This window comes from Cololabis saira, chromosome 6 (genome assembly GCF_033807715.1).
Source record: "Cololabis saira isolate AMF1-May2022 chromosome 6, fColSai1.1, whole genome shotgun sequence".
Lineage (NCBI taxonomy): Eukaryota > Metazoa > Chordata > Actinopteri > Beloniformes > Belonidae > Cololabis > Cololabis saira.
In genome coordinates, this window is record NC_084592.1 from 8,954,550 (window position 1) to 8,978,175 (window position 23,626).

General features: G+C 44.1%; 1 protein-coding gene across 7 annotated transcripts in view; it reads right to left on the reverse strand.

Annotated features, from left to right (window-relative positions):
* Positions 1–5,656: 5,656 nt before the first annotated feature.
* The window catches only part of satb2 (SATB homeobox 2), a 68,124-nt gene continuing 50,154 nt past the window's right edge, over positions 5,657–23,626 (reverse strand). For 5 of the 7 annotated variants that reach the window (XM_061723188.1, XM_061723187.1, XM_061723191.1 and 2 more), the window contains 3 exons: positions 21,752–21,946; positions 8,846–9,052; positions 5,657–8,009 (listed from right to left, as the gene is read on the reverse strand). In XM_061723188.1, coding sequence (XP_061579172.1) covers positions 7,521–8,009; positions 8,846–9,052; positions 21,752–21,946 — 891 coding nt within the window. In that variant the 3' untranslated portion in view covers positions 5,657–7,520. The remainder of the gene's footprint in view (positions 8,010–8,845; positions 9,053–21,751; positions 21,947–23,626) is intronic. The other 2 variants (XM_061723190.1, XM_061723192.1) reach the window with 1 other exon arrangement.

A 23,626-nucleotide genomic window follows, 5' to 3' on the forward strand; every position in this document is an offset into this window, starting at 1 on the left:
CAGCTATCAGCACCATTTGAGCAAAAAGCAGCCGATTCAAATCAACAGCTGATTGATTGGTGGAACGCTGTTAAGTAGCTGTAAAGATCCACAAAACTGCGTTTGTAGTGTTCGTTGCTGCAGTAGGTGGCCCCTGAACTGCATTTAGTCTTGATCACAAATGTTCTGTAAAAAACTGTTGTGTAGAGTCGAGTTCAAGATCTGCAAAATGTGTAAATCTATGGGAAGGTGTGAAGAATTACATTTCCTGTCCTCACACCTGCCGGCGGAGGACAGATCCCCTTCAAAATGAATCAAAAATCATTTGAATTTCCTCACAGACATCCCATAAGGACTCTCCCGGGTGCCTGCAGCCAGCATATGAGAGAACCACAGGCCTCTGGGTGGTCTGCCTCCTTCATTACCGTCTGCCTGTCTGCATGTCTGTCCTCCGCGCAGAGCCGACTCCCATCCAGAACTTCTAATGCAGCCACTGCTCGACACGAGGAGACTGATAAAAGTGCAGCAACACCCCGCAGGCTCCTCTGGCCTTTTATGACACGGCACATGTGTGAGAGGGAATCTAGACCTGCTGCCACCCTCCCCGCCCCGCTCCGTCACAAATGCTGCTAATGACTACCAGTTCTATAAGACCCCAGGCAGGAGGGGTTAAAGCCCACCAATTGAGCGAATAATGACTTGAATTATGAGATTTAGGGATGAAGTGGAAGGATAAGAGGATGGGTGGTGTTGAATGAAAACCAGAGGTGCTCACCGCAGAGTTGCAGAGCAGACATGCTCTTGTGCCGGGGAAGGAAGATGCATCCGTCCCTTAATGCCTTCAGCGATTTGCATTTCAGTCATGAGAAGAGAAGGAGAAGCAGTGACAGGCCCACAAATATTATTACTGGAACAAATCACTGACAGGAAATAACATTTTAATCACAACACTGCTGAAAGCTCATGTGGTTGAGAAAAGCATTTCCATTCAGATTAAGTTGCTGTCTCTTTAAAAAGCCTTCTTTTGCATAATGTTTCCTGCTGCGTTTCAGGCTGACGAGTTTGGAGCATTAAAAGGAAAATATGCTTCCCAGTGTTTATCAGTTTTGGCGATAGCAGGCGACAGTTTGATGATGTTTATCCTTAGTAATTTCATTTCAAGTTGAGTTAGCCTGCAGAGGAATTGGCGGATTTGAATAACATTACCATCCAGATTGAACTGTTGGCCACTTATTAGCTTTATTTTGCATGATATTGCATTTTATTTAGTGAGATTAGCTCCCTCGTTTGGGTTGTTTATCTGAAAACTCGGTCCAGGCTATGTCTCGTCAAAGTTTGGCTTTTTAATTTCTTGGAACAACCATCACACCCTTCTTCAGTAATAGTGATTTTAAAAGCATATTCTTTTACTATATAAACAGGAGGCTCTATTGTCATCTGCAGTTTCCAGGAAATGTACCCAGAACGTCCTCTGGGGCTGTATTTTTTTTTCCATCACTGGTTTTTCTTTGATTGTGTACAAATGAAGCAATATTTGGTTCCTGCGGCCACATAGCGGACTCAGCCCGGACTGCCCCCCCCACCCGAGGGCCGAGCCCTCTTCAAGTCTATACACAATGCACAACATTGTTCAAAAGACAAAGCGCTGCGAAGCCTTTGAACATCATCAAACGAGTCATTCTGGGGTTAACTTGGACAGCCGAACATAAACTCAGAGAGGAGTGATTCATGCTGAAATGGATAACAGGCTTTGGATTCACTTTTTTATGAAAATGTTGATCAAATGAACGCTGAAGGGAACCTGAAAAGCTGCTGCGTCTCAAAACTCCTTTTTTTATTTTCTTCTTTGGATATCTTGGTTAGCTCAGTTCTGGTCTTGTCAGCCTACAGCAGGGCGATGTGCTCTTCAGGGAAGAGAGAGAGGGCCGCGTATCTCAGCAGGCATAATTATCCTGCAGAGGCACTCAAACTGTGAGGCGATTGTCTTCAGTCGGGGAAGACGAACTCAGTGGCGTTGCTTTTAGAGGAAAACCCCCACCCTCCCCCTCATCAACTATACTTAGGCACTATTGTTTACTTAAAGAGTCTTGATCCAGCTGCTGGTGGAAGGTTAAACATCAGCATTGTTCTGATTTTCAGCCTCATCAGACCAGAAACTCATTAAAGTTGATTGTCAGGAACCCGGATAGCTGCCAGGCTGTTGTTCCGGCACCTGTCTGCTTTTTGAGTTAAAACTCACCATCGTATCTCTTTTTAAGTCCCCTACCAGTTACCTTTGATGTCTCAAGGTAAAAAATACAAAAGCATCAGTGTTGATACTCATTTTCATGCATATGTTTGATGCAGATCATGAAGTTGTGCATCACAGAAGGTCAATGAAAAGAGCATAATTCAAAAAGGGTCTAACATATTTCTGTCCATTTGGATTCTCTGTTTTAATAGAAAAACATTGTATGTGTTGTCCAATAAGATTCTATATTACAGATGGGCAGAGCCGCCTGGGAGATTTGCGAGGCCCTGTGCGAAATGGTGGGGGGGGGGCCTCGCGCAAAATTTTTGGGTTTTTCGGGTCGGATTGAGTGTCTATATGTGCAATTTTAACTCTCCAATTAGCAAAATACTGGATACCTTCCCCTGCCTCATCATCATCTCTTGCCTCGACGCGGGGCCCCGCGGCTGCTTGAGACCCGGTCGGATCTGTGATTTTTCTCAAATTTATTCTTTAAAATTATTAAATTTTTTCAAATTTATCAAACGAGCCTTTCAGAGAGGCATTAAACTCCTCCATTTTCTTTAGTTTTTTTCTTTTTTCATGGATGGAAATTTTCTGAATCTGTCTCGTCTCGTTCTCTCGACATTGTGTGGCAGTTTGTTCCAACTCCACACGTCTGGATCAGAGCAGCTTGTGTCTGCGCTTGGTCTGATCAGTTGTATTGAAAAACAGACATGCGCATCATTGCACATATATTTATTGATATGCACAGACTAGTACACATTTAGGTCTGTAATGGAACGTGTCTGTTGATATTTATAAGGGAAAAAACGAAAAACAAAAACGAAAAAAAAAAAAAAAAAACGGCCCATAGCGCGAGGCCCCGTGCGGTCGCACGGTTCGCACACCCCTTGCGGCGGCCCTGCAGACGGGAATCAGGTTGATCTCAATTCAAATTCAGATGGATTGTGAATAAAAGATAACCGTAGGTGCTAATTTCAAAGTCAGGATCCAAAAAGCTGATTCTTTAAGGCGCAACACACACAACTAGCCACCCGCTCTCGGCTCCAAAAAACCTCCACACTAAATAGTGCTGAGAAATGAAAGGAAGGCAAACACATTAAGATATAATCGTTATGAAAAAAGTCTCTTGACTTTTCCTTTTTTGGAAACAAAATCAATCCTTCTGTGGACCAACAATTGTGCCGCTTACCTTTAACAAACGCCAGTACTGACCAGGGAAATGTACAAGGATAAAACTATGTGGAGTTGTACCACTATCTCCTTAGTTTGATGTCAAATATGTGGCGTATAAGTGTATCGTTGCTCAAACACTGTCATGCATAATGGAGGCATCAGAACGTGGCTCCAGGCATCTGTTGTTGCCTTGAATTAAACATATAAATCACCCACAGCTTTACACTGAATCATGTGTTTTCTATTTTTAACTGTTAACTTGCTGCCAAATCAGTGGCTGAAAACAGTGTTTAACAAGTTTTGCAGTTAGGGTTAAGTTTTTCATAAACGGCATTGTTTTTTAGTTTAACGATAATAGTTATTAATATTAGGATTATTGAAATGAATGGTTTTGGGAGACGGCCATTGGTTAATCCCACTAACTCTGTCCTACTGTTGCAAACGCCACCACAGTAAATGTGTCGGAGAAAAAAAAAACATTGGTACAAAGGTTGGTATCAACTGATAAACTGGTGCTGGTTTTTGATTGGTCAGTACCAAAGTACAGCTTAAGCTCGGCAAAAAGTGAAGTGTAGGTACTCGTGTCAATTAATTCATGTGCTGGTACAATTATTTATCACAGTATTTCATTTTGGACCCAACATCCTCATAAATTCTCTCTTTCTTTTCTGTTAGCTGGTGTGAAATCCAAACTCCTGTCGAGGAATTCATTACTAGTGTTTGCAGAATTAAATGATTTCAGCATAAATTAGCCATGTTTTGCATGTCCAAGTATGTACAGTATGTACACTCATGTGTCTTTCCTTGGCCCTGGCTGGAGGGAATCTGCAACTTCTTGGGGGAACCAGCTCCTTAAGTGGATTTCTGTCCAGGTTCTGTTACGGTTTGAGGGTGGAGGCCAGCGAGTTCATGACTGGCGTTCTAAACGTGATCACACCTACATGGATGTCTTCCTTGACTTTGATTAAAAGATAACATTACAGGAAGTCCAAAAGGACAGTATCTGATGAAGAAGACACAGCAACAGCAGCGCACTCATTGACCTCCACCTCAGTCAGATTCATTTAAGCACAAATCCAGTGTGCGACCGTAGCAACACGCAGATACTCTCCAGCGGCGCTTGGCTCTTAACTTAGACATGCCTGCAGAGATGTTTCACATTGCAAAGCAGGTTATGTTTCACATGTGACTGATTCTTGTTCTTGAGCCACTTTATTCTGCAAATCACAGGTGATGAATTTGTCCTCAGCAATAATTAATGTGACACCATTAATAACCGAAAATCAATAATGAATCAGTGGATTGATTATCATAGAAGCGTGTTTACATGCTTCACTTGAGTTTTGACCTCCTGAGTGTGGGAGAACTTCATTAAATGTGATCTAAATGCAATTTTCATGTTGATTCTGATTATTTTCAGCTCTTTCATGTTTGTTCCATAAACCTATGCATAGGTCAACAATAAATACTGTACACCTGTCCCTGTTTAGCATTAAAGGAATATTCCAGAATTAAATCCATTCTTGTTTTTTCTTATCGGATGGTGAGGTGCGTAAATGTCCGAGTCAAAGTTTTGTAGGAGAACAGAATGTTTCTGCAGCAACATGCCAATTAAAGATCACACGTTGAGGTAACCAACGGTATAGGCTCTTTAAAGCCTCTGATGAGGCAAAAAGAGTGCAGTTTAACTGGGTGTTAGTGTGGATAGGGCCCCTACAGACAAACCAATGTCATTTTCAGTTTGTAAGTGCACAGAAGTGTATAAAAATGACTGTACAGGCATCTCCGCCTGGTTACTGCCACCTTGTCGTGAGTCGACAACTTCAGTCAATAGATGCAAAGTGAGGAGAGTTCATGCCCTCTGCTTCCAACACTTCACCTGTTTTGTCGTACATGTTTAATTACTTATGCAGCGCTATGCAGGCAGAGGCCGATAACTCTCATATTTGTGTGTCCTTTTGGCAGCAGTTTGCATGAGAACGGCAGTTGACTTGTATGGACCAGAGGCAGATCTGCTGCACAGTCCATTTCATGCACTTTTTGTACGTATGCAAAGTTAAAACGACCTTGCTTTGTCTACAGGGACCCTTTTCTCACACGCCATCTGGTCAGAGTAACTAAAATGTAAAAAATCACAAGGTGTATTGCTTCAGAACAGTATTTATTCACTCCAAATACACCAGTTAGAAGTCTCTCAAGCCACACATCATGATTCTGTTTAAAATAACCAGTAAAGTGAATGTGGTGAGTTAAATAAAAACAAACTAATTTTGAATTCACAAATTTTAATTCACTTCAACACTGATGAACTAAGATTTCGTTGGAACTGCGTTTTGAGAATAACCCTGATTCCTGTCACACAGAAAAGCACAATATCATCATACGGAGTAATCATTGAAAAGGCAGGTCATCTGTTCGAGTGTAGCAGCTGATCAGGACGGTCACGCGGGACGCGGTCCCTGCTCAGGTATCGTTTCAAAACATACTGTACATTTACACGACTGCACCAGACGCTGGACGAAAAAGTAGGAACGCCGTTTCTTAAATAGTCTTGTGTTTGAATTTCTCATCGAATCGTCCCGGCCCCCCCCCCCCCCTCCACTGGCTCAAACTTTTGAAGTCACGCAGCAAAAACGAAAGTACAACAATTACAACAGATCCCGTGTCGGGTTATTTACACACATAAAAGTGAAGAACAGAGTCGAACTTTTCTTTCATGGCTCAAAAAGTAGATTGTCATCAACTGCAGCAAAAAGAAACACACATTTTGCTCTCGGAACTATTTCTCTCTTTTCTTTTTTTTTCGGGGGGGGGGGGGGAACAGAGCAATAAAAAAAAAAGGCATAATACAACAGGACAGGTCAGGTTTTAACACTCAGTAACTGCTTCTCTTTATTTTCCTTCGCCTCTGCTGCTTCCTCCTCGCTCAGGGCAGAGCACTTTGTCCTCTCCAAACAACCGCCCAAATCTGAAAACCAATATTTCAAACCATGGAAATAAAAGCTAAAAATAGCACGCCATGACAGCAATTCTAACCATAATAACAACAATAATAACAATAATGATAATAATAATCATGGATAAAGATAGCAATAAATAGGGTTGGTGAAGTTTAAGTGCGGGTAGGTGTGGTGAAACACAAGACTGTGGGCACCAGTTAGACAGAGGGAGGGGGGGTGGAAGGGGTGGACTACCGCACATAAAGTGACAGATTGTTTGGTTGCTGAATCTCTGCGCTGTCTTTCCCGCCTTGACATTTTTTTTAATTTTTTTTTTTTTTTTCCCCCCTCACCACACATTCGTGGGCGGTGCCGGGAAGGGTTCAGGCCCGAGCGTCCCTCCTCGCCACATCCTCTCGATCTGCCGGCCGCCGCTCTTCTCAGGGCCTCGCTTTTAATACTTGCACGCCTCGAGAGGAGGGAGGGAGGAAAGGCGAGGGGTTCATCACATCCATGAAATATCAGTCTCTGTGAACAGTAAGTGCTAGACAGGGTGTCAACGTGAGGCTGGGGCGGGATGCGGGGCAGCCACTGGCCTTTCTTTTTTCTTTTCTTTTCTCTTTTCAATGAAATAAAGCTTATAGATACACCAGCGTGCGTCTTCTACCTGCGTCCTCCGGCGGGCAAAAGCAACGTCAGTGTGTCTCCTGAGGAATTTGAGGGTTTTGTGAGTCTCTGAAGGCCCCAGGTCCTCTCCGCCCGACGGTTTGGGAGTGCGTCCTGTGTGACTGTGCTCAGACTTCATCGGGGTGTCGTTTGTGGTTGATGAGAGGAAGGTCATTTGATTGTTTCTGCTTGTAAATCGAAGGCATGAGCAGCAAAAACTCTTATCTGCTAGTTCAAATCAGGGTGACGTATTAAAACACTTTTGGGGAAAACAGTCTACGACCGCTCGCGTAAACCTGCCGTCTCTACTGAGGTAAATTCACTCCACAAGTTGAAAACTGTCCCAACAAACCTAGTATTTCAGTTGATTTGTTTCTCGGTCGATGTGCCTGCATAGACGTTCGTGTCTCATACAGCTTTTCTTTTTCTTCCATCCTCCGTGTGTTCAGGACGAGATCCCCATTAGTGTTTCCTGTTTTTCCTCCGTTTCTCTTTCGCTCTCTCCTCGACTCTCTGTCCGTCAGTCTCTACCTCTGGTAGTCAGTCTGATCTCGGGGACTGGACGAGGAGCTCCCGGGGGCCAGAGGGCCACCGAGCCGCCCGTGGCCCTGGTCCTTGCCGTCCTCCTGAGCCGCGTTGGTCCCTGAGGACGACTGGCTGGAGCTGGAGGACGACGGAGGCGGGTTCAGTCCCCCCGTGCTCCCGGCGCTGGCCTCTGTGGGCGGGTAGATCTCCTCGGCTCCGTCCTCGCTGGACTCGGGGTCCTCCGAGCCGGAGAGGAGCTCTTCCTCTCTGTACTCGCTGACGTCCACTCCTCCGCTGGCGGCGGCGCCCTCGCCCAGCTCCTTAAGGCGGCCGTGGTGCTTGACGTGGTAGCGCTGGTTCTGGAAGAACTTGATGATGGTGTGTTTGGGGAGGTCCAGCTGTGCAGACAAGGTGTGGATGGCCTCCTGGTCGGGGTACAGGCCCACGTCCTGGATGAAGCTCTGCAGGATGCCCAGGGCTTCCAGGGAAATCTGGGATTCACGTAGGAATCGAAAAACAGACGAAGAGAGTTTGTTAAAGCCACGCGACTCATATAAAATCGATTTCCCAATTCTAAATCGATTCTCATATTAATTCCTAAAAATCGATTCATATGTCTAAAGATCAATTATTTTTTTTTGGGGGGGGGGGGGGGGTTTCTTTTCTTTTTTTTTGTATTTTTTTTTTCATCATCACATTACAACTTTTGGTTATTTTTTTGTTTATCCCCAAAAAAGGAATGTTTTGTTGGACACGAGAATAACTGGTGCCATATTTTTGCCTTTAAATATGTTTAAAGGTATGAAAACATTAAAGTGTTAGGTTATAATTGCATAAATTGTCTATATTTCATTACTTGAGGTTACATTTGCAAAAAATGCTAAAAACCAAATGCTCAAAAATTAAAAACCAAAATAGACGGAAAATGGAACAAATAAAAACGGAATGTGGGAAAAAATAAAACCGATTTCATCCGTCTCTGTTTCCTCCCTGGATCTGTTTGATAATTCTGACCCACATGATGTTTCTGAAAGCAGTTCTATCAGCACTCTGGGAGCTGATTGGTCCTTACAGCATCATTAGCTGCCAATACTTGCTGTTTAATCTCAATATAATACTAGTAGTAATATTTTGCATAACTACAGTCATATAATTCATGCAACAGCTGAAAAAACTGTTTTAATAACACTAACCTAAATAAATATCTGAATCGAATCGGATCGAATCAATTCTTGATAATCGATTCTGAATCTTAAGAATCTCGATCCCCAGCCCTATGTGAAAGTGCAGAAGGACCCACGAGAGAGGAAAGAAGAGCTAACTCTACCTTAGTGCGCGACCGTGGCTTCTTGTTGCTCCCGGCGCTGCCGACGGCAGCAGGAGGACATCCGCCCGTCGCCCCCGCTGCCGTGTTCTGCGACCTGTCCTCGTTCACGGCGGCAGGTAGCGGCTCTTCACGCATCGGAGACAGACGGTGCTCCTTCATGGGCGTCTGAGCCGGCCTGTGAAGCGCCTGGCGAGAAAGACAGTAGAACTGATTAAAGGGGCACAGTGACCCCTGAACAGGAATACACCCAAGTGTCGGTTTATATGTATCAGTGATACATCTGCATGCATGCATGCTGTGTAAGTTCTCCTGTTTCCTGCACATATCAAATCTACGACGGAGTATTAGGGCCAAACAAAAAAACAAAAAAAGGAAATTACGAGAATAAAGTCATAATGTAATGAGAATAAAGTCCTAAAATTATGAGAATAAAGTCATAATATTACGAGAATAAAGTTGTAATATATTATAAATATATAAATATAACTTCACAAGATGCTCAATATTCTTCATTTTGACACAGGGAGAAGACTGCTCTTCCTGTTAGAGTTCTCATAAATTACCACTTTATTTTCATAATATTATGACTTTATTCTCATAAATTACCACTTTATTCATTACGACTTTATTCTCGTAATGTCACAACTTTATTCTCAGAATTTTACGACTTTATTCTCGTAATATTACGACTTTATTCTCATAATATTACGACTTTATTCTCATAACATTACGACTTTATTCTCGTAATGTTACGACTTTATTCTCGTAATTTTATGACTTTATTCTCGTAATATTACGACTTTATTCTCATAATATTATGACTTTATTCTATTACGACTTTATTCTCACAACATTACGACTTTATTCTCGTAATTTTACGACTTTATTCTCATTATATTATGACTTTATTCTCGTAATTTCCAATTTTTTTTTTGTCTTAGTTTGGCCCTAATACTCCGTCGTACAAATCTTTATCTTGCAGAAAGAAATATCAGAAGAGTTGGTATGATGCAACACATCTTATAAAACAGCCAGTCACCTGCCCCCCCCCCCACCCTGTTCTGCAGACGGTAGCCGGGGCTGCAGGGTGGACGAGGGTTTCACAGCCCACTCGGTGTCACGGACTATTAACCTGCTCCAAGGCTGGTATTCAAACTGCTTTTTGTCCTGTATACCTTTGTCCTAATGTGTGTAAGATTAGGTCTAGTGAAACGCCAACCAGCTGTCTGCCAGGAAGTGTCTTATTTACAAACCTATGACACCCCAATCACTATTTAACCAGCCCATTGAAAAGCTGTGAGGGACAGCGGGGAGGGCGAGGAAGGACAATGACACTGAATCATTTTGAATTGGTGCTGCTCAGATAAGGGGCTGTAAAGACTGCACGGGGGTTATACGAGGGTATATCAAAAGAATTGTCCAGAAGGCCACAACAATGCAGTTAAATAGGATTAATGAAAATGAAAAATGACAAATCTATTTCAAAAAATGACATAAACGTTTTCAGCTTTTCAGGGTAAGAAAAAAGAAAAGTCCCCAGTTTTATCTTTCGTGGCTGTTGGACATGAAGGGGGTCATATCTGTGTCCATTAACATTCCCATTTAACTGCTATGTTTGATCAATTTTACTTCAAAGTATCGTGACCTGATGTTTTACATTTTCACCATCTGAATAATCCTTTACTGAAATGCCACATTTTTAAAAAGTGGCATTTTGGTGGGTTCTTGGATGAAGCTTCAATCACTGTTACTAGTGAACTTAAAACAATCAAACCAATGAAGAGACTCCAGGCCGAGCTGCTGACTTCAAACTTTTTAAAAGCACAGATCTTAGGTCTCCACGATCTTGCAAGTTTATCCACTTAAACTCCTCCTCTTCCTCTTAAGGCAACAGCACATCCCGCTTTGTACCTCAGGTACAGTCCGCGCCCAACACAGTTAAACCCAAGGAGTTCAACTCATTAGATTCCATCTGAACTTTTAGGGGTGTGATCGATCAAGAGGAGGTCCCAGGGAAGTTTAGAGAGATCCTGCTGGGTGGGCATCATCCTTGAAGAACTGGGGGAGCAGGTTCTGAACACCGCTGCTTAAACTGTTTAACCTGAACCAGGATGATCTATAAAAGATATGGATCGGCTGCCTATCAGTTTCATTTGGTTAGATATGGAGTTACAGCGAGTACAAATACACTGTAAAACCTGATAAGTTAGTTGAACTCAAACGGTTTGAGGAAACCGATTGCCTAAAACCATTTAAGTTTTTTAACTCAAACAATTCAAGTGTAAAAAAATATTCCATTTCATTCAGTAAACTGAACTTAAAACTCATATGTAGTATTTCCTTCAGACGTTTAATGTGTCTGTTGGTCACGTGACTGATCATGTGTGCAGACACATTCCACTTTTCTTTCTTTCTTTCTTTCTTTCTTTCTTTCTTTCTTTCTTTCTTTCTTTCTTTCTTTCTTTCTTTCTTTCTTTCTTTCTTTCTTTCTTTCTTTCTTTCTTTACATCCATCTTTCCTTCTTCCTTCCTTCCTTTCTTTCTTTATTTCCTTCCTTCCTTCCCTCCTTCCTTCCTTCCCTCCTTCCTTCCTTCCTTCCTTCCCTTCCTTCCTTCTTTCCTCCTGCTCTCTCCTTCCTTCTTCCCTTCCTCTTTTCTCCCTTCTTTCCTCCTTTCCTTGTTTTCTCCCTTCCATCCATCTTTCCTTCCTTCCTTCCTTCCTTCCTTTCTTTCCTTCCGTCCATCTTTCCTTCCTTCTTCCTTCCTTCCTTCCTTCCTGTTTTTCTTTCTTTCTCTTTCTTTCTTTCCTTCCATCCATCTTTCCTTCTTCCTTCCTTCCTTTCTTTCCTTCCATCCATCTTTCCTTCCTTCCTTCCTTCCTTCCTTCCTTCCTTCCTTCCTTCCTTTCTTTCTTTCTTTCTTTCTTTCTTCCTTCCTTTCTTTCTTTCCTTCCTTCCATCCATTCAGCCATCTTTCCTTTCTTTCTTTCTTTCTTTCTTTCTTTCCTTCCTTCCATCCATCCATCCATCCAGCCTTCCTTCCTTCCTTCCTTCCTTCCTTCCTTCCTTCCTTCCTTCCTTCCTTCCTTCCTTCCTTCCTTCCTTCCTTCCTTCCTTCCTTCCTTCCTTCCTTCCTTTCCTTCCTTCCTTTCCTTCCTTCCTTCCTTTCCTTCCTTCCTTCCTTCCTTCCTTCCTTCCTTCCTTCCTTCCTTCCTTCCTTCCTACCTTCCTTCAGACTTATTTAAACCTTTTCATATTAGCGCTGATTGCATCCCAAACTCCTCCTAATACCTGCTTCCTCCTGTGCAGGGTTGGGGGGAGGCGGGGCCAATCACACTTTGATTGGGTGAGAGGTTGGGTGCATTTAGAGCCGGTCACTAATCCATCCCAGAACCACAGACAGACGAAAGCAAACATGCTCAACAGCTTGAGAGGAAACCACAGTTCCCAAGGAAAACCCAGTGAGGATCTGAACCAGAAATGTCCTGCCTGTGAGTGACACCTCTAACCCCCACGACGCGGCTGCGAGGCCTGTCATGTCCACACGGGCAAAGAATCAAAAGCACCGTCTGCAAATATTAGTGCCGGCTATATTTGTGTTTTATTAGATGCTTCTTACAATACTTTCCAGGGTGAGCTTCCTAACTGTTGGACTGGTTATTGCTGTCGTTTTTTCCAGTTTCATAGGTCGGCAAAAAGTAAAGGAAAGAGTCTTGTACAGCCTTATAAAACCAATCCAGGACAAGAATTATGACCCCTTCTCTCTGCTAAACCCGTTGGCCCGAGATCAGATTATTCAGTAATCTAGGTTAGGCCAAAAGGAGCTCAATGTTTAGCAGGTTCTGCAGCAGGATTGCTTCCCAGAGCTTCAGGACATGCATGTGAGGAGGTCTGGGAAGGTGTGCTGTTTGTCGTTTTGGTGGGTGGAGCTCCGGCTGAGGTTATCCTCCGACGTTCAGGAGGCTGCTTGACAGCAGGGAGGGCAGCAGAACGTGTCGGGAGAGAACGTGAGGGACGATGGTTGTTTGTCAGAAGGTACAGGCTGTTGTGAGAGCGCTGCGGTCGTGTCCCGCCCACCCGCTTTAAGACCAGGGAGGGGCCTCCCCACTGGAATGCCCAGCTATAAATCTGTGGTGCATTAAAATTAAAGGACCCACATAAAGATAATAGCCATTCACTTTTCTCCCCCTTTCTTCAATAATAACAGGGTATTACTTAAATAATACCGAGGGCAGGCCAGACCGTGGAATTGCTCTGACTTTATTCACAGGGGCTTTATTTTCCAGGGGGAGGGAATGACCAGTTTACAGGAATTCAGTCACTTTTTCCTTTTTTGCTATTTTTCGGCCTCCCTAATCCGAATCTTCTATTTCTTCCCTGCAGAGTGACGGTTATAGATATTGAGAAAACACTGTAAGAATGCAAGAAAACCAGCAACAGAGGGAGAAGAAGACTCACAAAAAAAGAAGAAGAAAAAAGATATATATCCCCGGATAATGAGGACCACACAGCTGCACACACACACCCCCCCTTACAAACTTACAGAGACACTTAATAGCTAAATTGAGGGTAAACCGTGGGGCGGATTGTGAAACCCTCCCCGCCCCCCCTCCCCCCATTCCCAGACCTTCAGCAGCTCTGCAGTTATTTAGGTTGACAGCAGGGACTCTTGGATCACACACGTCTGCATCCATGGCTGGTTCTGCTCTCGCTCATGGACTAATGATGATGTCAGAGAGCAGAGTCAAACACACACAACTTCAGCTCCAGTGCTCTTGTTACTGAACTGTCCTCTCGTACGTTGACGACCCCCACCCCCCCCCCCTTTCACCTCTAATACATCAGGACAATAATGAAATGGGGCTGCTGCTGCCAAGCCAACACAACTCCACGTCCAAATCAGCCCCAAAATCGTGTCCGATGCCAGGCCACCCCCCCCCTAACACCACCACCTCCTTATGTCCTCCTGCTCCTCACAACGGCCCTCCCACCGAGACCCCTCCACACTTCACATTTTCACTTTCCCTCTCCGTGTCTCGTTTCCATGTGAATCTATTAAACTCTGCGGATCTCCGCGCGTTATCTGCAGGGTTTTTTGGCACGAGCTCGGCTAGCGTGAATCTGACTCTGGCAGCGTTTTTCTCTTCACTGTCTTTTACTGAAAGTGTTTTCTGAGTGCGCTGTATTGCAGGATGACTGCTGGTAATGAGCGTGGCCTCGTGGGAGGCGCTGCAGTAACTCTTGGGTGTGTGAGTGAGGGCATATAATTGAGGTGAAAATTATTAAACCAATCTGCTCTCTCTGGTGAACTTAATTAAAATCTTAAAAGCAGTGAGACGCAGTCCTCTTTTGACGCGCGTGCTGGCAACGTTTACTGGAACAGGCTCATACGGGATGACTGGCAAGCTCAAGCCAAGAAGTGAATGACTTACAAAACTTCCCACTGGAACATTTTCAGATCCCGTTTCTCCTGACATCAGGGAAGCATGTTTCTGGTGCAGGCAGTAGTGCTGTTTACTAACCCGACACCTCCATGGTCAGGGCTTGGTGAAAGTCTGGGGCAGAAACTACTCAGTTACGGTTAAGATCATGGTTTTGGTTTTAAGAAAAAAAAAACCTCCAGAGCGAGCGTTAGGGAAAAATTGTGGCTAAAAAGGGATCTGCATTAGTCACTTTAAAGTCATAAAGAGAGCTAAAAGGAGAAGACTTATGCCCTTATGTGAAGAAACATACGACATGTCTTGAGTTTCAGTGAGTACACTGACCCAATAAACCACCTGAAAGTCTTTTTGTCCTCATTTTCCAATAGCCTACATATTCGTTTTCCTCTTTCGCTCGGACGAGTTTAATACAAAGAAAAACAATAAGGCTTTTAATATGATTAACATCGTCTACTGAACAATTCTACCTAGCAGCCGTATAAACAGGTCTATCAAAAGCACAAAACTATCCTGCATCATATATAAAATCAAAAGGTTTATGCAGGTACAATGAAACTGTCTTATTCTATGTACTGAAGAGTTTTGAATAAAGAGAGTCTACGGTCCTTTAAAAGAGATATTTTTCCAAAAGTTGATACAATTGACAAAGGCTTTAATGATGTATATTTGCTTGTTGCTAAGGATACAGTTTAAAAAGCCCCTTAATGACCATATTATATATACCTGGCCACAGCATCTGCTTAAGGAGTGGCGTTAATAACTGAACACCTCACAGCTTTGCACTTCTCACTGCTGCAGCACCGATTAAAGTCAGGTGGAGGTTTAATGAACGCTGACGTTCTTCAATTGGTAGTGGCTTTTGACACCCGAATAAAAGCACAAAAAGAATCATATTACGTGCATTTCAAAACATAACCCTCATTGAGAACTGTTGAGTAACTCTTGTGAGGCAGATGGGATATTGATTCCCTTTCCCCGTCAGATTTCCTACAATCTCTCGCAGCAACGAGCGCGGCACAGTCGGTAGGGTCTGACGCATTAGCAGGTAGGTTGTTGCATGAAGCTGCATGCAGGAGAGAGTCTCACAGCCGCGAGCATCACAGCTCTTCTGCTGCGTCAATATTCCTGAAAAACTCTTCTTTTTTTACTTTCTCTTCATCTCTCTCTTCCCCAGGCGTTCCCCAGCCCTTCATCCCTCCCGTTCTCACGGCAGCGTTCTGAGTGCTCCAAAGTAAAATGAGAAAGTTTTCTTTTAAACGTAAATCAAGGCAAATTACGACACAGAACTATGAAAGAATTATAAAACATGAAATATTAATCTCCTCCTTAATGAGCTCAGGTCCTGCAGGACCTCCAGCTCTCCCTCTGTTTGTGTGTGTGTGTGTGTGTGTGTGTGTGTGTGTGTGTGTGTGTGTGTGTGTGTGTGTGTGTGTGTGTGTGTGTGTGTGTGTGTGTGTGTGTGTGTGTGTGTGTGTGTGTGTGTGTTTGTGACCACCAGAGACACCATTAACACAGAGATAAATATGTAATGAAGGAAAAATCACTTTTCTTTCTGCTTTTCTGCATGACTTCACCTTTCCTGTTAATCAGTGTTTTAGTTTTGTTTTCCCCCCATTTCCCAGACTCTGTCTGTCTGTCTGTCTCTCCGTCTGTCTGCCTGTCTCTCAGTCTGTCCCTGCCTGTCTCTGTCTCTCCTGCACTTGAAGTATCCGTGCGGTCGCGAGCCTCGAGGATCAAGTCTGCTGGAGGAGATGAGTCACTGCTCATTTTTTTATTTTACTTAAATAATGTTTCTTTGATGAAAAACTCCACGCACACACAGAGTGTGTGTGCAGTGTGCACTGAGTCGGGGGTTGTACATGCACTTGCACGCACACGCTTGCATTGCTGCGCTTGTTCCCGCTCACACTGTGTGTGGTATTCATTCCATTTATCTGGAATTAAACAATTAACTTAATTGTGGTTCACCAAGAAGAGGAGACTCCGCCCTGTCGCTGCAAATGGGAGGCCACTAGGATCCAAGTACACACACACACACACATGCACGCACACACACACACAACCAACAGAACTTTAACATGTTTTCAGGAAAACGGCAGCAAACTAGCTTTTAAATGTTTATGTCTTTCTATTCAGCAGTTCCATGCCATCATTTAGAAATTTACAACTAAGTGATTCAGTAACTTTTTCAGGAAAGCTGTAAAAATGTGATTTATAGTTTATTAGATCCCAAACGGGAGTCGTGAGCAGCAATGTGCGTAGTATAATATTGCTTTAGAGGGAGAGATCTTGTGACAAATATTGCAGTTATAAAAACTTGACCTCTTATACTCGCGTTAATGTGTAAAATACAAAAATACAATATGTTTATATGACCGGTTGTTAAATGTCTAAATGTAGTAAATGGAGTAAATATTGAGGGAGTCAGGTTTTTTTTTTATGTGTTCCTTATCAAGTACATCCTGTTATCACTCGTATGGGAGATGAAGATAAATGATCTCCAAGGTCATTTTATGTTGCATTGTCTTTAAAGTTGGCCTGGCAATGAACTGCGGTTTTCAACAAATCTTAATGTAAACGCGATAAGAAAGTAAAAGTACGCTGGACTGCGTCAGGACGATTTTTATGATCATTTATTAAGCTCCACTTTTCAGACACCTACGTCTTTTTGTCTTAAAGAGGAAGTGTTGGGTGCTTTTCTTAGGGTCAGTCTGACCCGTGGCTCTCACATCAACAGAAATCAGGCCTAACTTAACTTTGTCCACTTTTTAGAGGAATTAAAAGAGTCATTGTTTTCTTAACGTCAGTAGCTGCATCACCTAAGTGGATTTTTTTTCTCATCAACATCGAATGAGAAGAGAGAAATTGCTGAAAGTTCACAACGGTAACTTGGATCATGCTTTAGCTGCAGAATCTCCTCTCTTTTGGACACGGTAAAGACTCTATCCAAAGATAAAGTAAAAGGTAGATTTCTCTTCTTTCGCTGATAACGAGCACGTTTTTAACTGTCGGTGCCATAAAATCCCCAACAGGAAGAAGACAGTCAAAGTTCTTCACGGCGCAGAATGTTTAATAAGCTTCTGTATTTCTGTAACTATAACATTCTGGACACCTCACTGGCTGATTCCCTGGATGTGAAGCCGCTTTCTCCCTCGTTTCAGAGAAAAGTGACATCAGGAGAAAGTGACCAGCGGTGATCTATGCGACAGAGGAATCAAACATACGACGTCCAACTATGAGTCCACAAACATGTGCTGTTGGTACAATCACATCTTTGACTAAGCATAAACCTGCAGCCTCAAGGCTCCAGTGTCTTATCAAGTGACAAACAATTATCTTGACTTTCATGGTATGAAAAGAGGATAAAATAACTTTCAATTGGACGTTATTCAACTGTATAAGCAAATATGTTGGCGTGGCAACGTGGGAAAGGATAGTTACAGCCTTCCACACTTGATGATACCTTTGCTTTCTGGACACAATCTCCAACACAGTAGAGCTGCAAGATTAACTTTCTTATCTGGAAGTCTTTTGGTTTCCTAAAATCTACAGGAGACGACTGATGTTTTACCCTCAAAAACACCTTTTCTAACCCTAAAGGTGGCATTAGTGAAAAGAGTGAAACCCTCGCCTACACACAGTTAAAGTCCAGCACACCTGCGGAGATGCCGCCCATCAATAAAACTGTAATGAGTTCACTCGTAAAACAGACATTTTAATAGCTGTCTTAATCATCTGTCATGTAAAATCAGAGATTTACAGAGAGAAATAAAGAGTACACATGCAGGGTATAGTTCAGTTCAGCTAAAGAGTAACCGAGGAGGTCGTCACTTTGCCAACACACTTGAGCGGAGAGGCTCCCAGCCTCTGTTTATCGACCCTCAACCGCCTTAAACGCACAGTTTGATCACGTTGAGACGCTGCTTGTAAAGTTTACTGCCCACCTTCTATTCATCCTGGATGAATCTGTACGACAGTGACAGATTCATTAAGACTTTAAGACAGCGCCGCTCATAGATCCAACTCGCCGCCATTTCACACCGCCACAGCCGAGGCACCGATACCTTGCTCCAATCTCTACTTTCATGAGTCATACATTTAATTTATGAACGTGGGACCAAATCAAATTTCACTGATCGTCGGGATTTGTGAGCACGTCTATAAAAAAGCAGAAGTTTCGGCAGTTTGCTACACCGGACCTGACTGGTGTGTGTTAACACGATCCCGGAGGAAAGACATCGGCAATGATCCCGGAGATGCAACCTGCCAATCAATCGATGTCCCAGCACGCTCACCTTAAGGTGAGATCATGTACTGCTCAGAGAAAGTCGATAAAAGCTATCTCTCAGACTCTCAGCCTCCACATAGAAAAAGGCTGGTGGCATGTTTGAAAGGGTCGCCAACAGAAAACCTCGGGTTTGAAGAGCTGCATCCCAATAAAACACCTTTTGGAAGGATAAATGGGACCAGAGTGGAGATGTCTGGTCAAAATGGGACAGCATCAATCACAGCATATCAACACCTCATGCAACATGCAGGCACAGTGGTGGAGGGGTGATCATTTGAGCTTGTGTTCCCTGCAGGTAACTGTGATTTTTTTGCACACGCTACTTTCAAGATATCGATAAAGACTTTCTTTTTCAGTTACACAACAACTCCCATGACGAGCCAGGCACACCGGCCGCTCAGCTCACTTTACTCTCGATGTACATATGGCTTTATTCACTCTTTTTCTATATCTGCTGAATCCTGTGCAGGGTCACGGGGTCTGCTGGAGCCTATCCCAGCTCAGTACAGGCCAGGGGCAGGGTACACCCTGGACAGGTCGCAACTCCGTCGCAGATATTTATGCTTTTATTATTGTTATTATTCCCATTTTTTTGTGGATCATAGCTCATATCTTTGATATATTTGTACTAATCTGTTTGTTGGTGTCTCTTCTCAACAACTGCAACAGGTCGAGGTAGCTAGATGAGTCCTGTTGCAGTGGCCTTGCTCTGCTCGGCGTTGGGAGTTCTCCTTTCCACTGTTGCATCAAGGTGACAAATGACTCCAATCTGTGGGGTTAAAGCTATTTTCTTTTTTACAGTAATTGGAATTAAATTAATTTCAGTAACTGAACTGAAATGGAATCGAATTGTCACATACTGTAGTGTAAATACTGTTTTGTCTGGTATGATAAAGGGACTGTATGTATAATTGTGTTTAACAACATTTAGTGCATCTGAAGGCCTTTTAGGTTGAAGGGGGACACAAAGAGGGTGGAGGAGCCACTGGCAGGTCTTGTTCTGGTCCGGCACTGCAGGGGTCTCAGCCTCGGTGAGCGGTCACACACACCCGCACAATGACTTGCAGCAGAAATCAATTTAGCAAAAACAATAAAGAAATTATTTATAAGCGCGGCCCCTGCCAAATTAGCTGTGGGACACACTTAACTGCTGGGGCTGTTTGAGAGCGAGCAACCGGCCAGTTGTGAAGAAATGTGATGCTGCTGAGGTTACCGACGCGTGCACACACACACACAAACACACACAAACACACACACACACACACACACACACAGCACCTTTAGGCTTAACAGACACTCAAACGCCCAGTTGAGCCCAAACACACACATCAGTGGTGTGTGTGTCCACGGCGCTGCGTCACCTCAGAGGGCAGCACCGCTTTCATTTTTCATGTGCGTTCGCGGCTGGTTGCTAACAGTTTAGAGACCATCCTTTTGTACGAAAACCAACAAGCCCCACACATCGTCAAGCATCGGCATGAGGTTGTGTGTGTGTGTGTGTGTGTGTGTGCGTGGGGGGCAGATGGGACACATGTGTGGTCTGTGGTGGCAGGCTGGCTGGAGCCGGAGGTTGGTGGTGGCGGACGGGGGGGGTTGGGGGGTTGGGGGGGTCTGAGGACAGCTACACCAACACCTCGTTTGCCATTAATAAATCACCAGCGCTTCACCACGGAGTCTCTCAAAGGGGGCGGGGCAGAAGGGTCACATGGATGAACTCCGTGTCTAGAAGAAGCAGAGGAATGATCTAACGGTGCCGCCGCTGCTTCCTCCTGGCAGCCCGCTAGCAGCAGGCTGCTGCAGCGCTGCGTAGCCAGGCGTTTTTAAATATGTGCTTGTATTTGAAAAGTTCCACCAAAATGACACGATGTGCTCTCCAACCCTTCAAGCTCAAGTCCAAAGCTCAGACCTCGACCGTGAACCCGGAAAGCAAAGTGCACCGATCCTACAGACTTGGAGAAAACATTCCATCAAATCTGTAGAAAATGTGAATCGGAGAATCCAGCCGCAACAGTTAGAGTTATCTCAGATGTCACCTTTTTTCTGTGCTGCTAATTAAAACGCTTTTGAAAAACACAAAAATGTATTTTTATTTACAGATCTCTGATAAATGCTGATAAATGTGTCTTCTTCACGACATGTATGAGTAGCGTTCAACAGTTATCCAGTTTACATCATAATGGCACATAAAAGAACAGGAAAAGACAGTGCAACTATAATGATATGTCAGAAAAATGAATCATCAGCCCAACTAACCAGCCAAACTTCCTCCCAGAGCTCTGATCAGGCTTTAATGTCTCCACCAGTTATGCTTAACTTTTAGCACTATGACAGAGTTTACGGGCCACATACCGTAAGGGGGAAATAACATTTAAAATTAAAAGAAAAGCAACATAATATTACGAGAGTTAAGTTTTAGATTCTGGACTTTAGCAGATTAGTAAAGAAGGACCCGGGGAGGAGGGGAGGATATCTACACCCACGTTGGCATGAGAGATGAGATCAATCCAGCTGTTTCTCATCATATTAGCCTAACTATCAGAGCCGCCCTAATTCTGACCAGGAAGACGAGCAGAGAGATAAAGCGGGTGGCCTTGGTGTGTCTGCAGGAGGGTTCGAGCAACGAACGAGGCCGCCGCATCACCGCGCTTCCTGCATCGATCCCCCTCAGCCCCTCCACCCGCCCACCCCTTTCAAAAACTAATGGGGCATTTCCTCCGATGCCACACCACCCAGCAACACTGTTTACCCTTCATCCCAGCGGGGCACACTGGGACGCGCAAACACCAGCGCACACACAGCGAGATCAAACGGCGCGCCGCATACTTTGTGGCGTGCATACGAGTACATAATAGCGACAGATGTGGCTGGACACATTCGGCGGGGTTTGTCCTCGAGAAGTTGTTCAATATATCTGAGGGCAGAGCAGTGGAGGTGGTGAGGAGCCATGTGCTAAACAAACAAGGTGGCCGCAGTGTAAATAAATGTTTCTGTTCCTGGAAAAAGGAGCTTACTTAGACGCTGATCCAGAATCAAAACAGATTTCAGAAGGATGCAACTATCAGAGATAGATCTCCAGAGTGGAAGAGAAGTTACTCTCAGTTTTAAGGGATGTAAATGTTTAAGATGAGGTGTCGTGCAGGTGAAGTCTGTTTCCCGGGCGTCTGCCGGCTCTGACTCACCTGTGCGTCCTGAGGCAGGTGGAGGACCGTGTGCAGCCTCTCGGTGTGGTGATGTCGGGACTCCTCCTCGTACGCCAGGTCCCTGTCCGCCTGCGGCAGCGTCAGGAACCTCCGAATGGTGCACAGGTTGTCCCAGAGGGTGCGGTTCTCGGGGCTGGGGTTCTCCTTCCACCGAAGCAGCTCACACAGCCAGCCCTGCAGAGGAAGAGGAGCTGAAATGTCAAACTGCAGTACTCATTCAGCAAATAAAAGTACGCGTACGCAGTTCACCTCATATACATCCTCTCTTCCTGAACTATTTCATGTGTACGGCTGTGCAGTGAGGGCTGATTGAGAGCAGCTTTGAATTCAGGAGAAAAGTTCCAGGATGTTTGATGAGGAAGAGGAGGGCATGGAAAGATGGAGAAGATTCAATTATATCTGCTAGACTGCCTCGGTTTGTGACACCAGCTGTTGTGCTCAGCCAGCCTCCTTAGACAGCATGCGTGGCTAATAGCCTGATCATCTCCCTCCTCCTCGTTCTTGGTCGTCGTGGCCAGCTGCAGCAGATGGGTGCACTGAGCCGTGACCCTCTGCCACCCCCAGAACTGCCCTCCTCCCCAACCTGGGGGACGGGATTCACAAACTGCCACACAAAGGCGGCGAGCGCTCGGTACACGCGCATCTTTGCATCTGCTGCAACACCCAGCTGCACCGAGAGAACCTGAATTGGTCAAATTATGCTAATGTCCAATAATATTGTGTCGGTCTTTGGTACCTCGGGAAAAGCTCCGCAACCCAGCATAACTCGAATAAAAGCAATAATACTAAGTCTATTATTATTTCATACCGAGAAAGACCAGGACTTACGAGAAAAGGCATTTGCACAAGACTGCCACAGGTTTCAAGTGTCTCCAAGTGTCCTCCTATCTTGAAGCAACACGGGCACCTGGAGACTTCTCAACCTCCTGCAAAGATCTCGCAAAGGTTCTCGCAATCTCAGGTCCACAATACTTTGCAAATCCTGTTTCTTGTGCATTTGATACCCAGGTTCTGCTATAACATGGGTAAACCTCATTTGTTTGAGCCTAGGTTCATGTATCAAGATGATAATTCAATGTTAGAACGTACTACAGGCCCTTTAGACTGCTGTATTTCCTGTAACACCTGACTCCGTTGAGCTTTTCGCCTGACATGCAGACGGATCGCTACACTGATTTAAGCCATCCATCAGATTTGATTCAAGCTTCTCAGTTTTTCAAGACACTGAAATTTATTGTTTTCAACATGGATTCAATGTTTAGTTCCGTGCTGTTTTAATGTTGTACCTTGTGTTTTGATCCTGAGTTTGAGCCGCGAAAGCACCTTTACTGCAATCTGGAAAGCTTACTTTGATCCACGAGTAAAAACATATGTTGATAAACCTTTGAATTGAAAGGAATTACATAGATTTAAATAAAAAAAGAGTGAATCACAGCCCAGGAGAAGCAGCTGCAAATCAACAATCCTAAATAAAGTCTAGAAAACCCTGCAGTGCTCTTACATGTACAGTCATGAAATACAATCTGAATCCTCAGACTGTCCGAGTCCAAGGTTTTAGGATATAAAAATCTACTAAAATGATGATGTGAAGTCAGATTATCAGTATATATCACATGTCAGTGTCCCTGTGTTATTAATCATTTGATGTACGCTGATGTCATTCTGTCTCCTACTAGTGACGGCTTTCAGTAACTGCCTAGTTGTCCTGGTGCGCAGTTCATCATCATGTTCAACTCCATACGAGGTCATAAAGACCAGTGGAGGGTCAGAAGCTGGGGGTCCTTCCTCTCATAAATTCAGATGCTCGGGTCACATGATCAGGGATGACTGATGCAATGACGATGTTGACCCAGA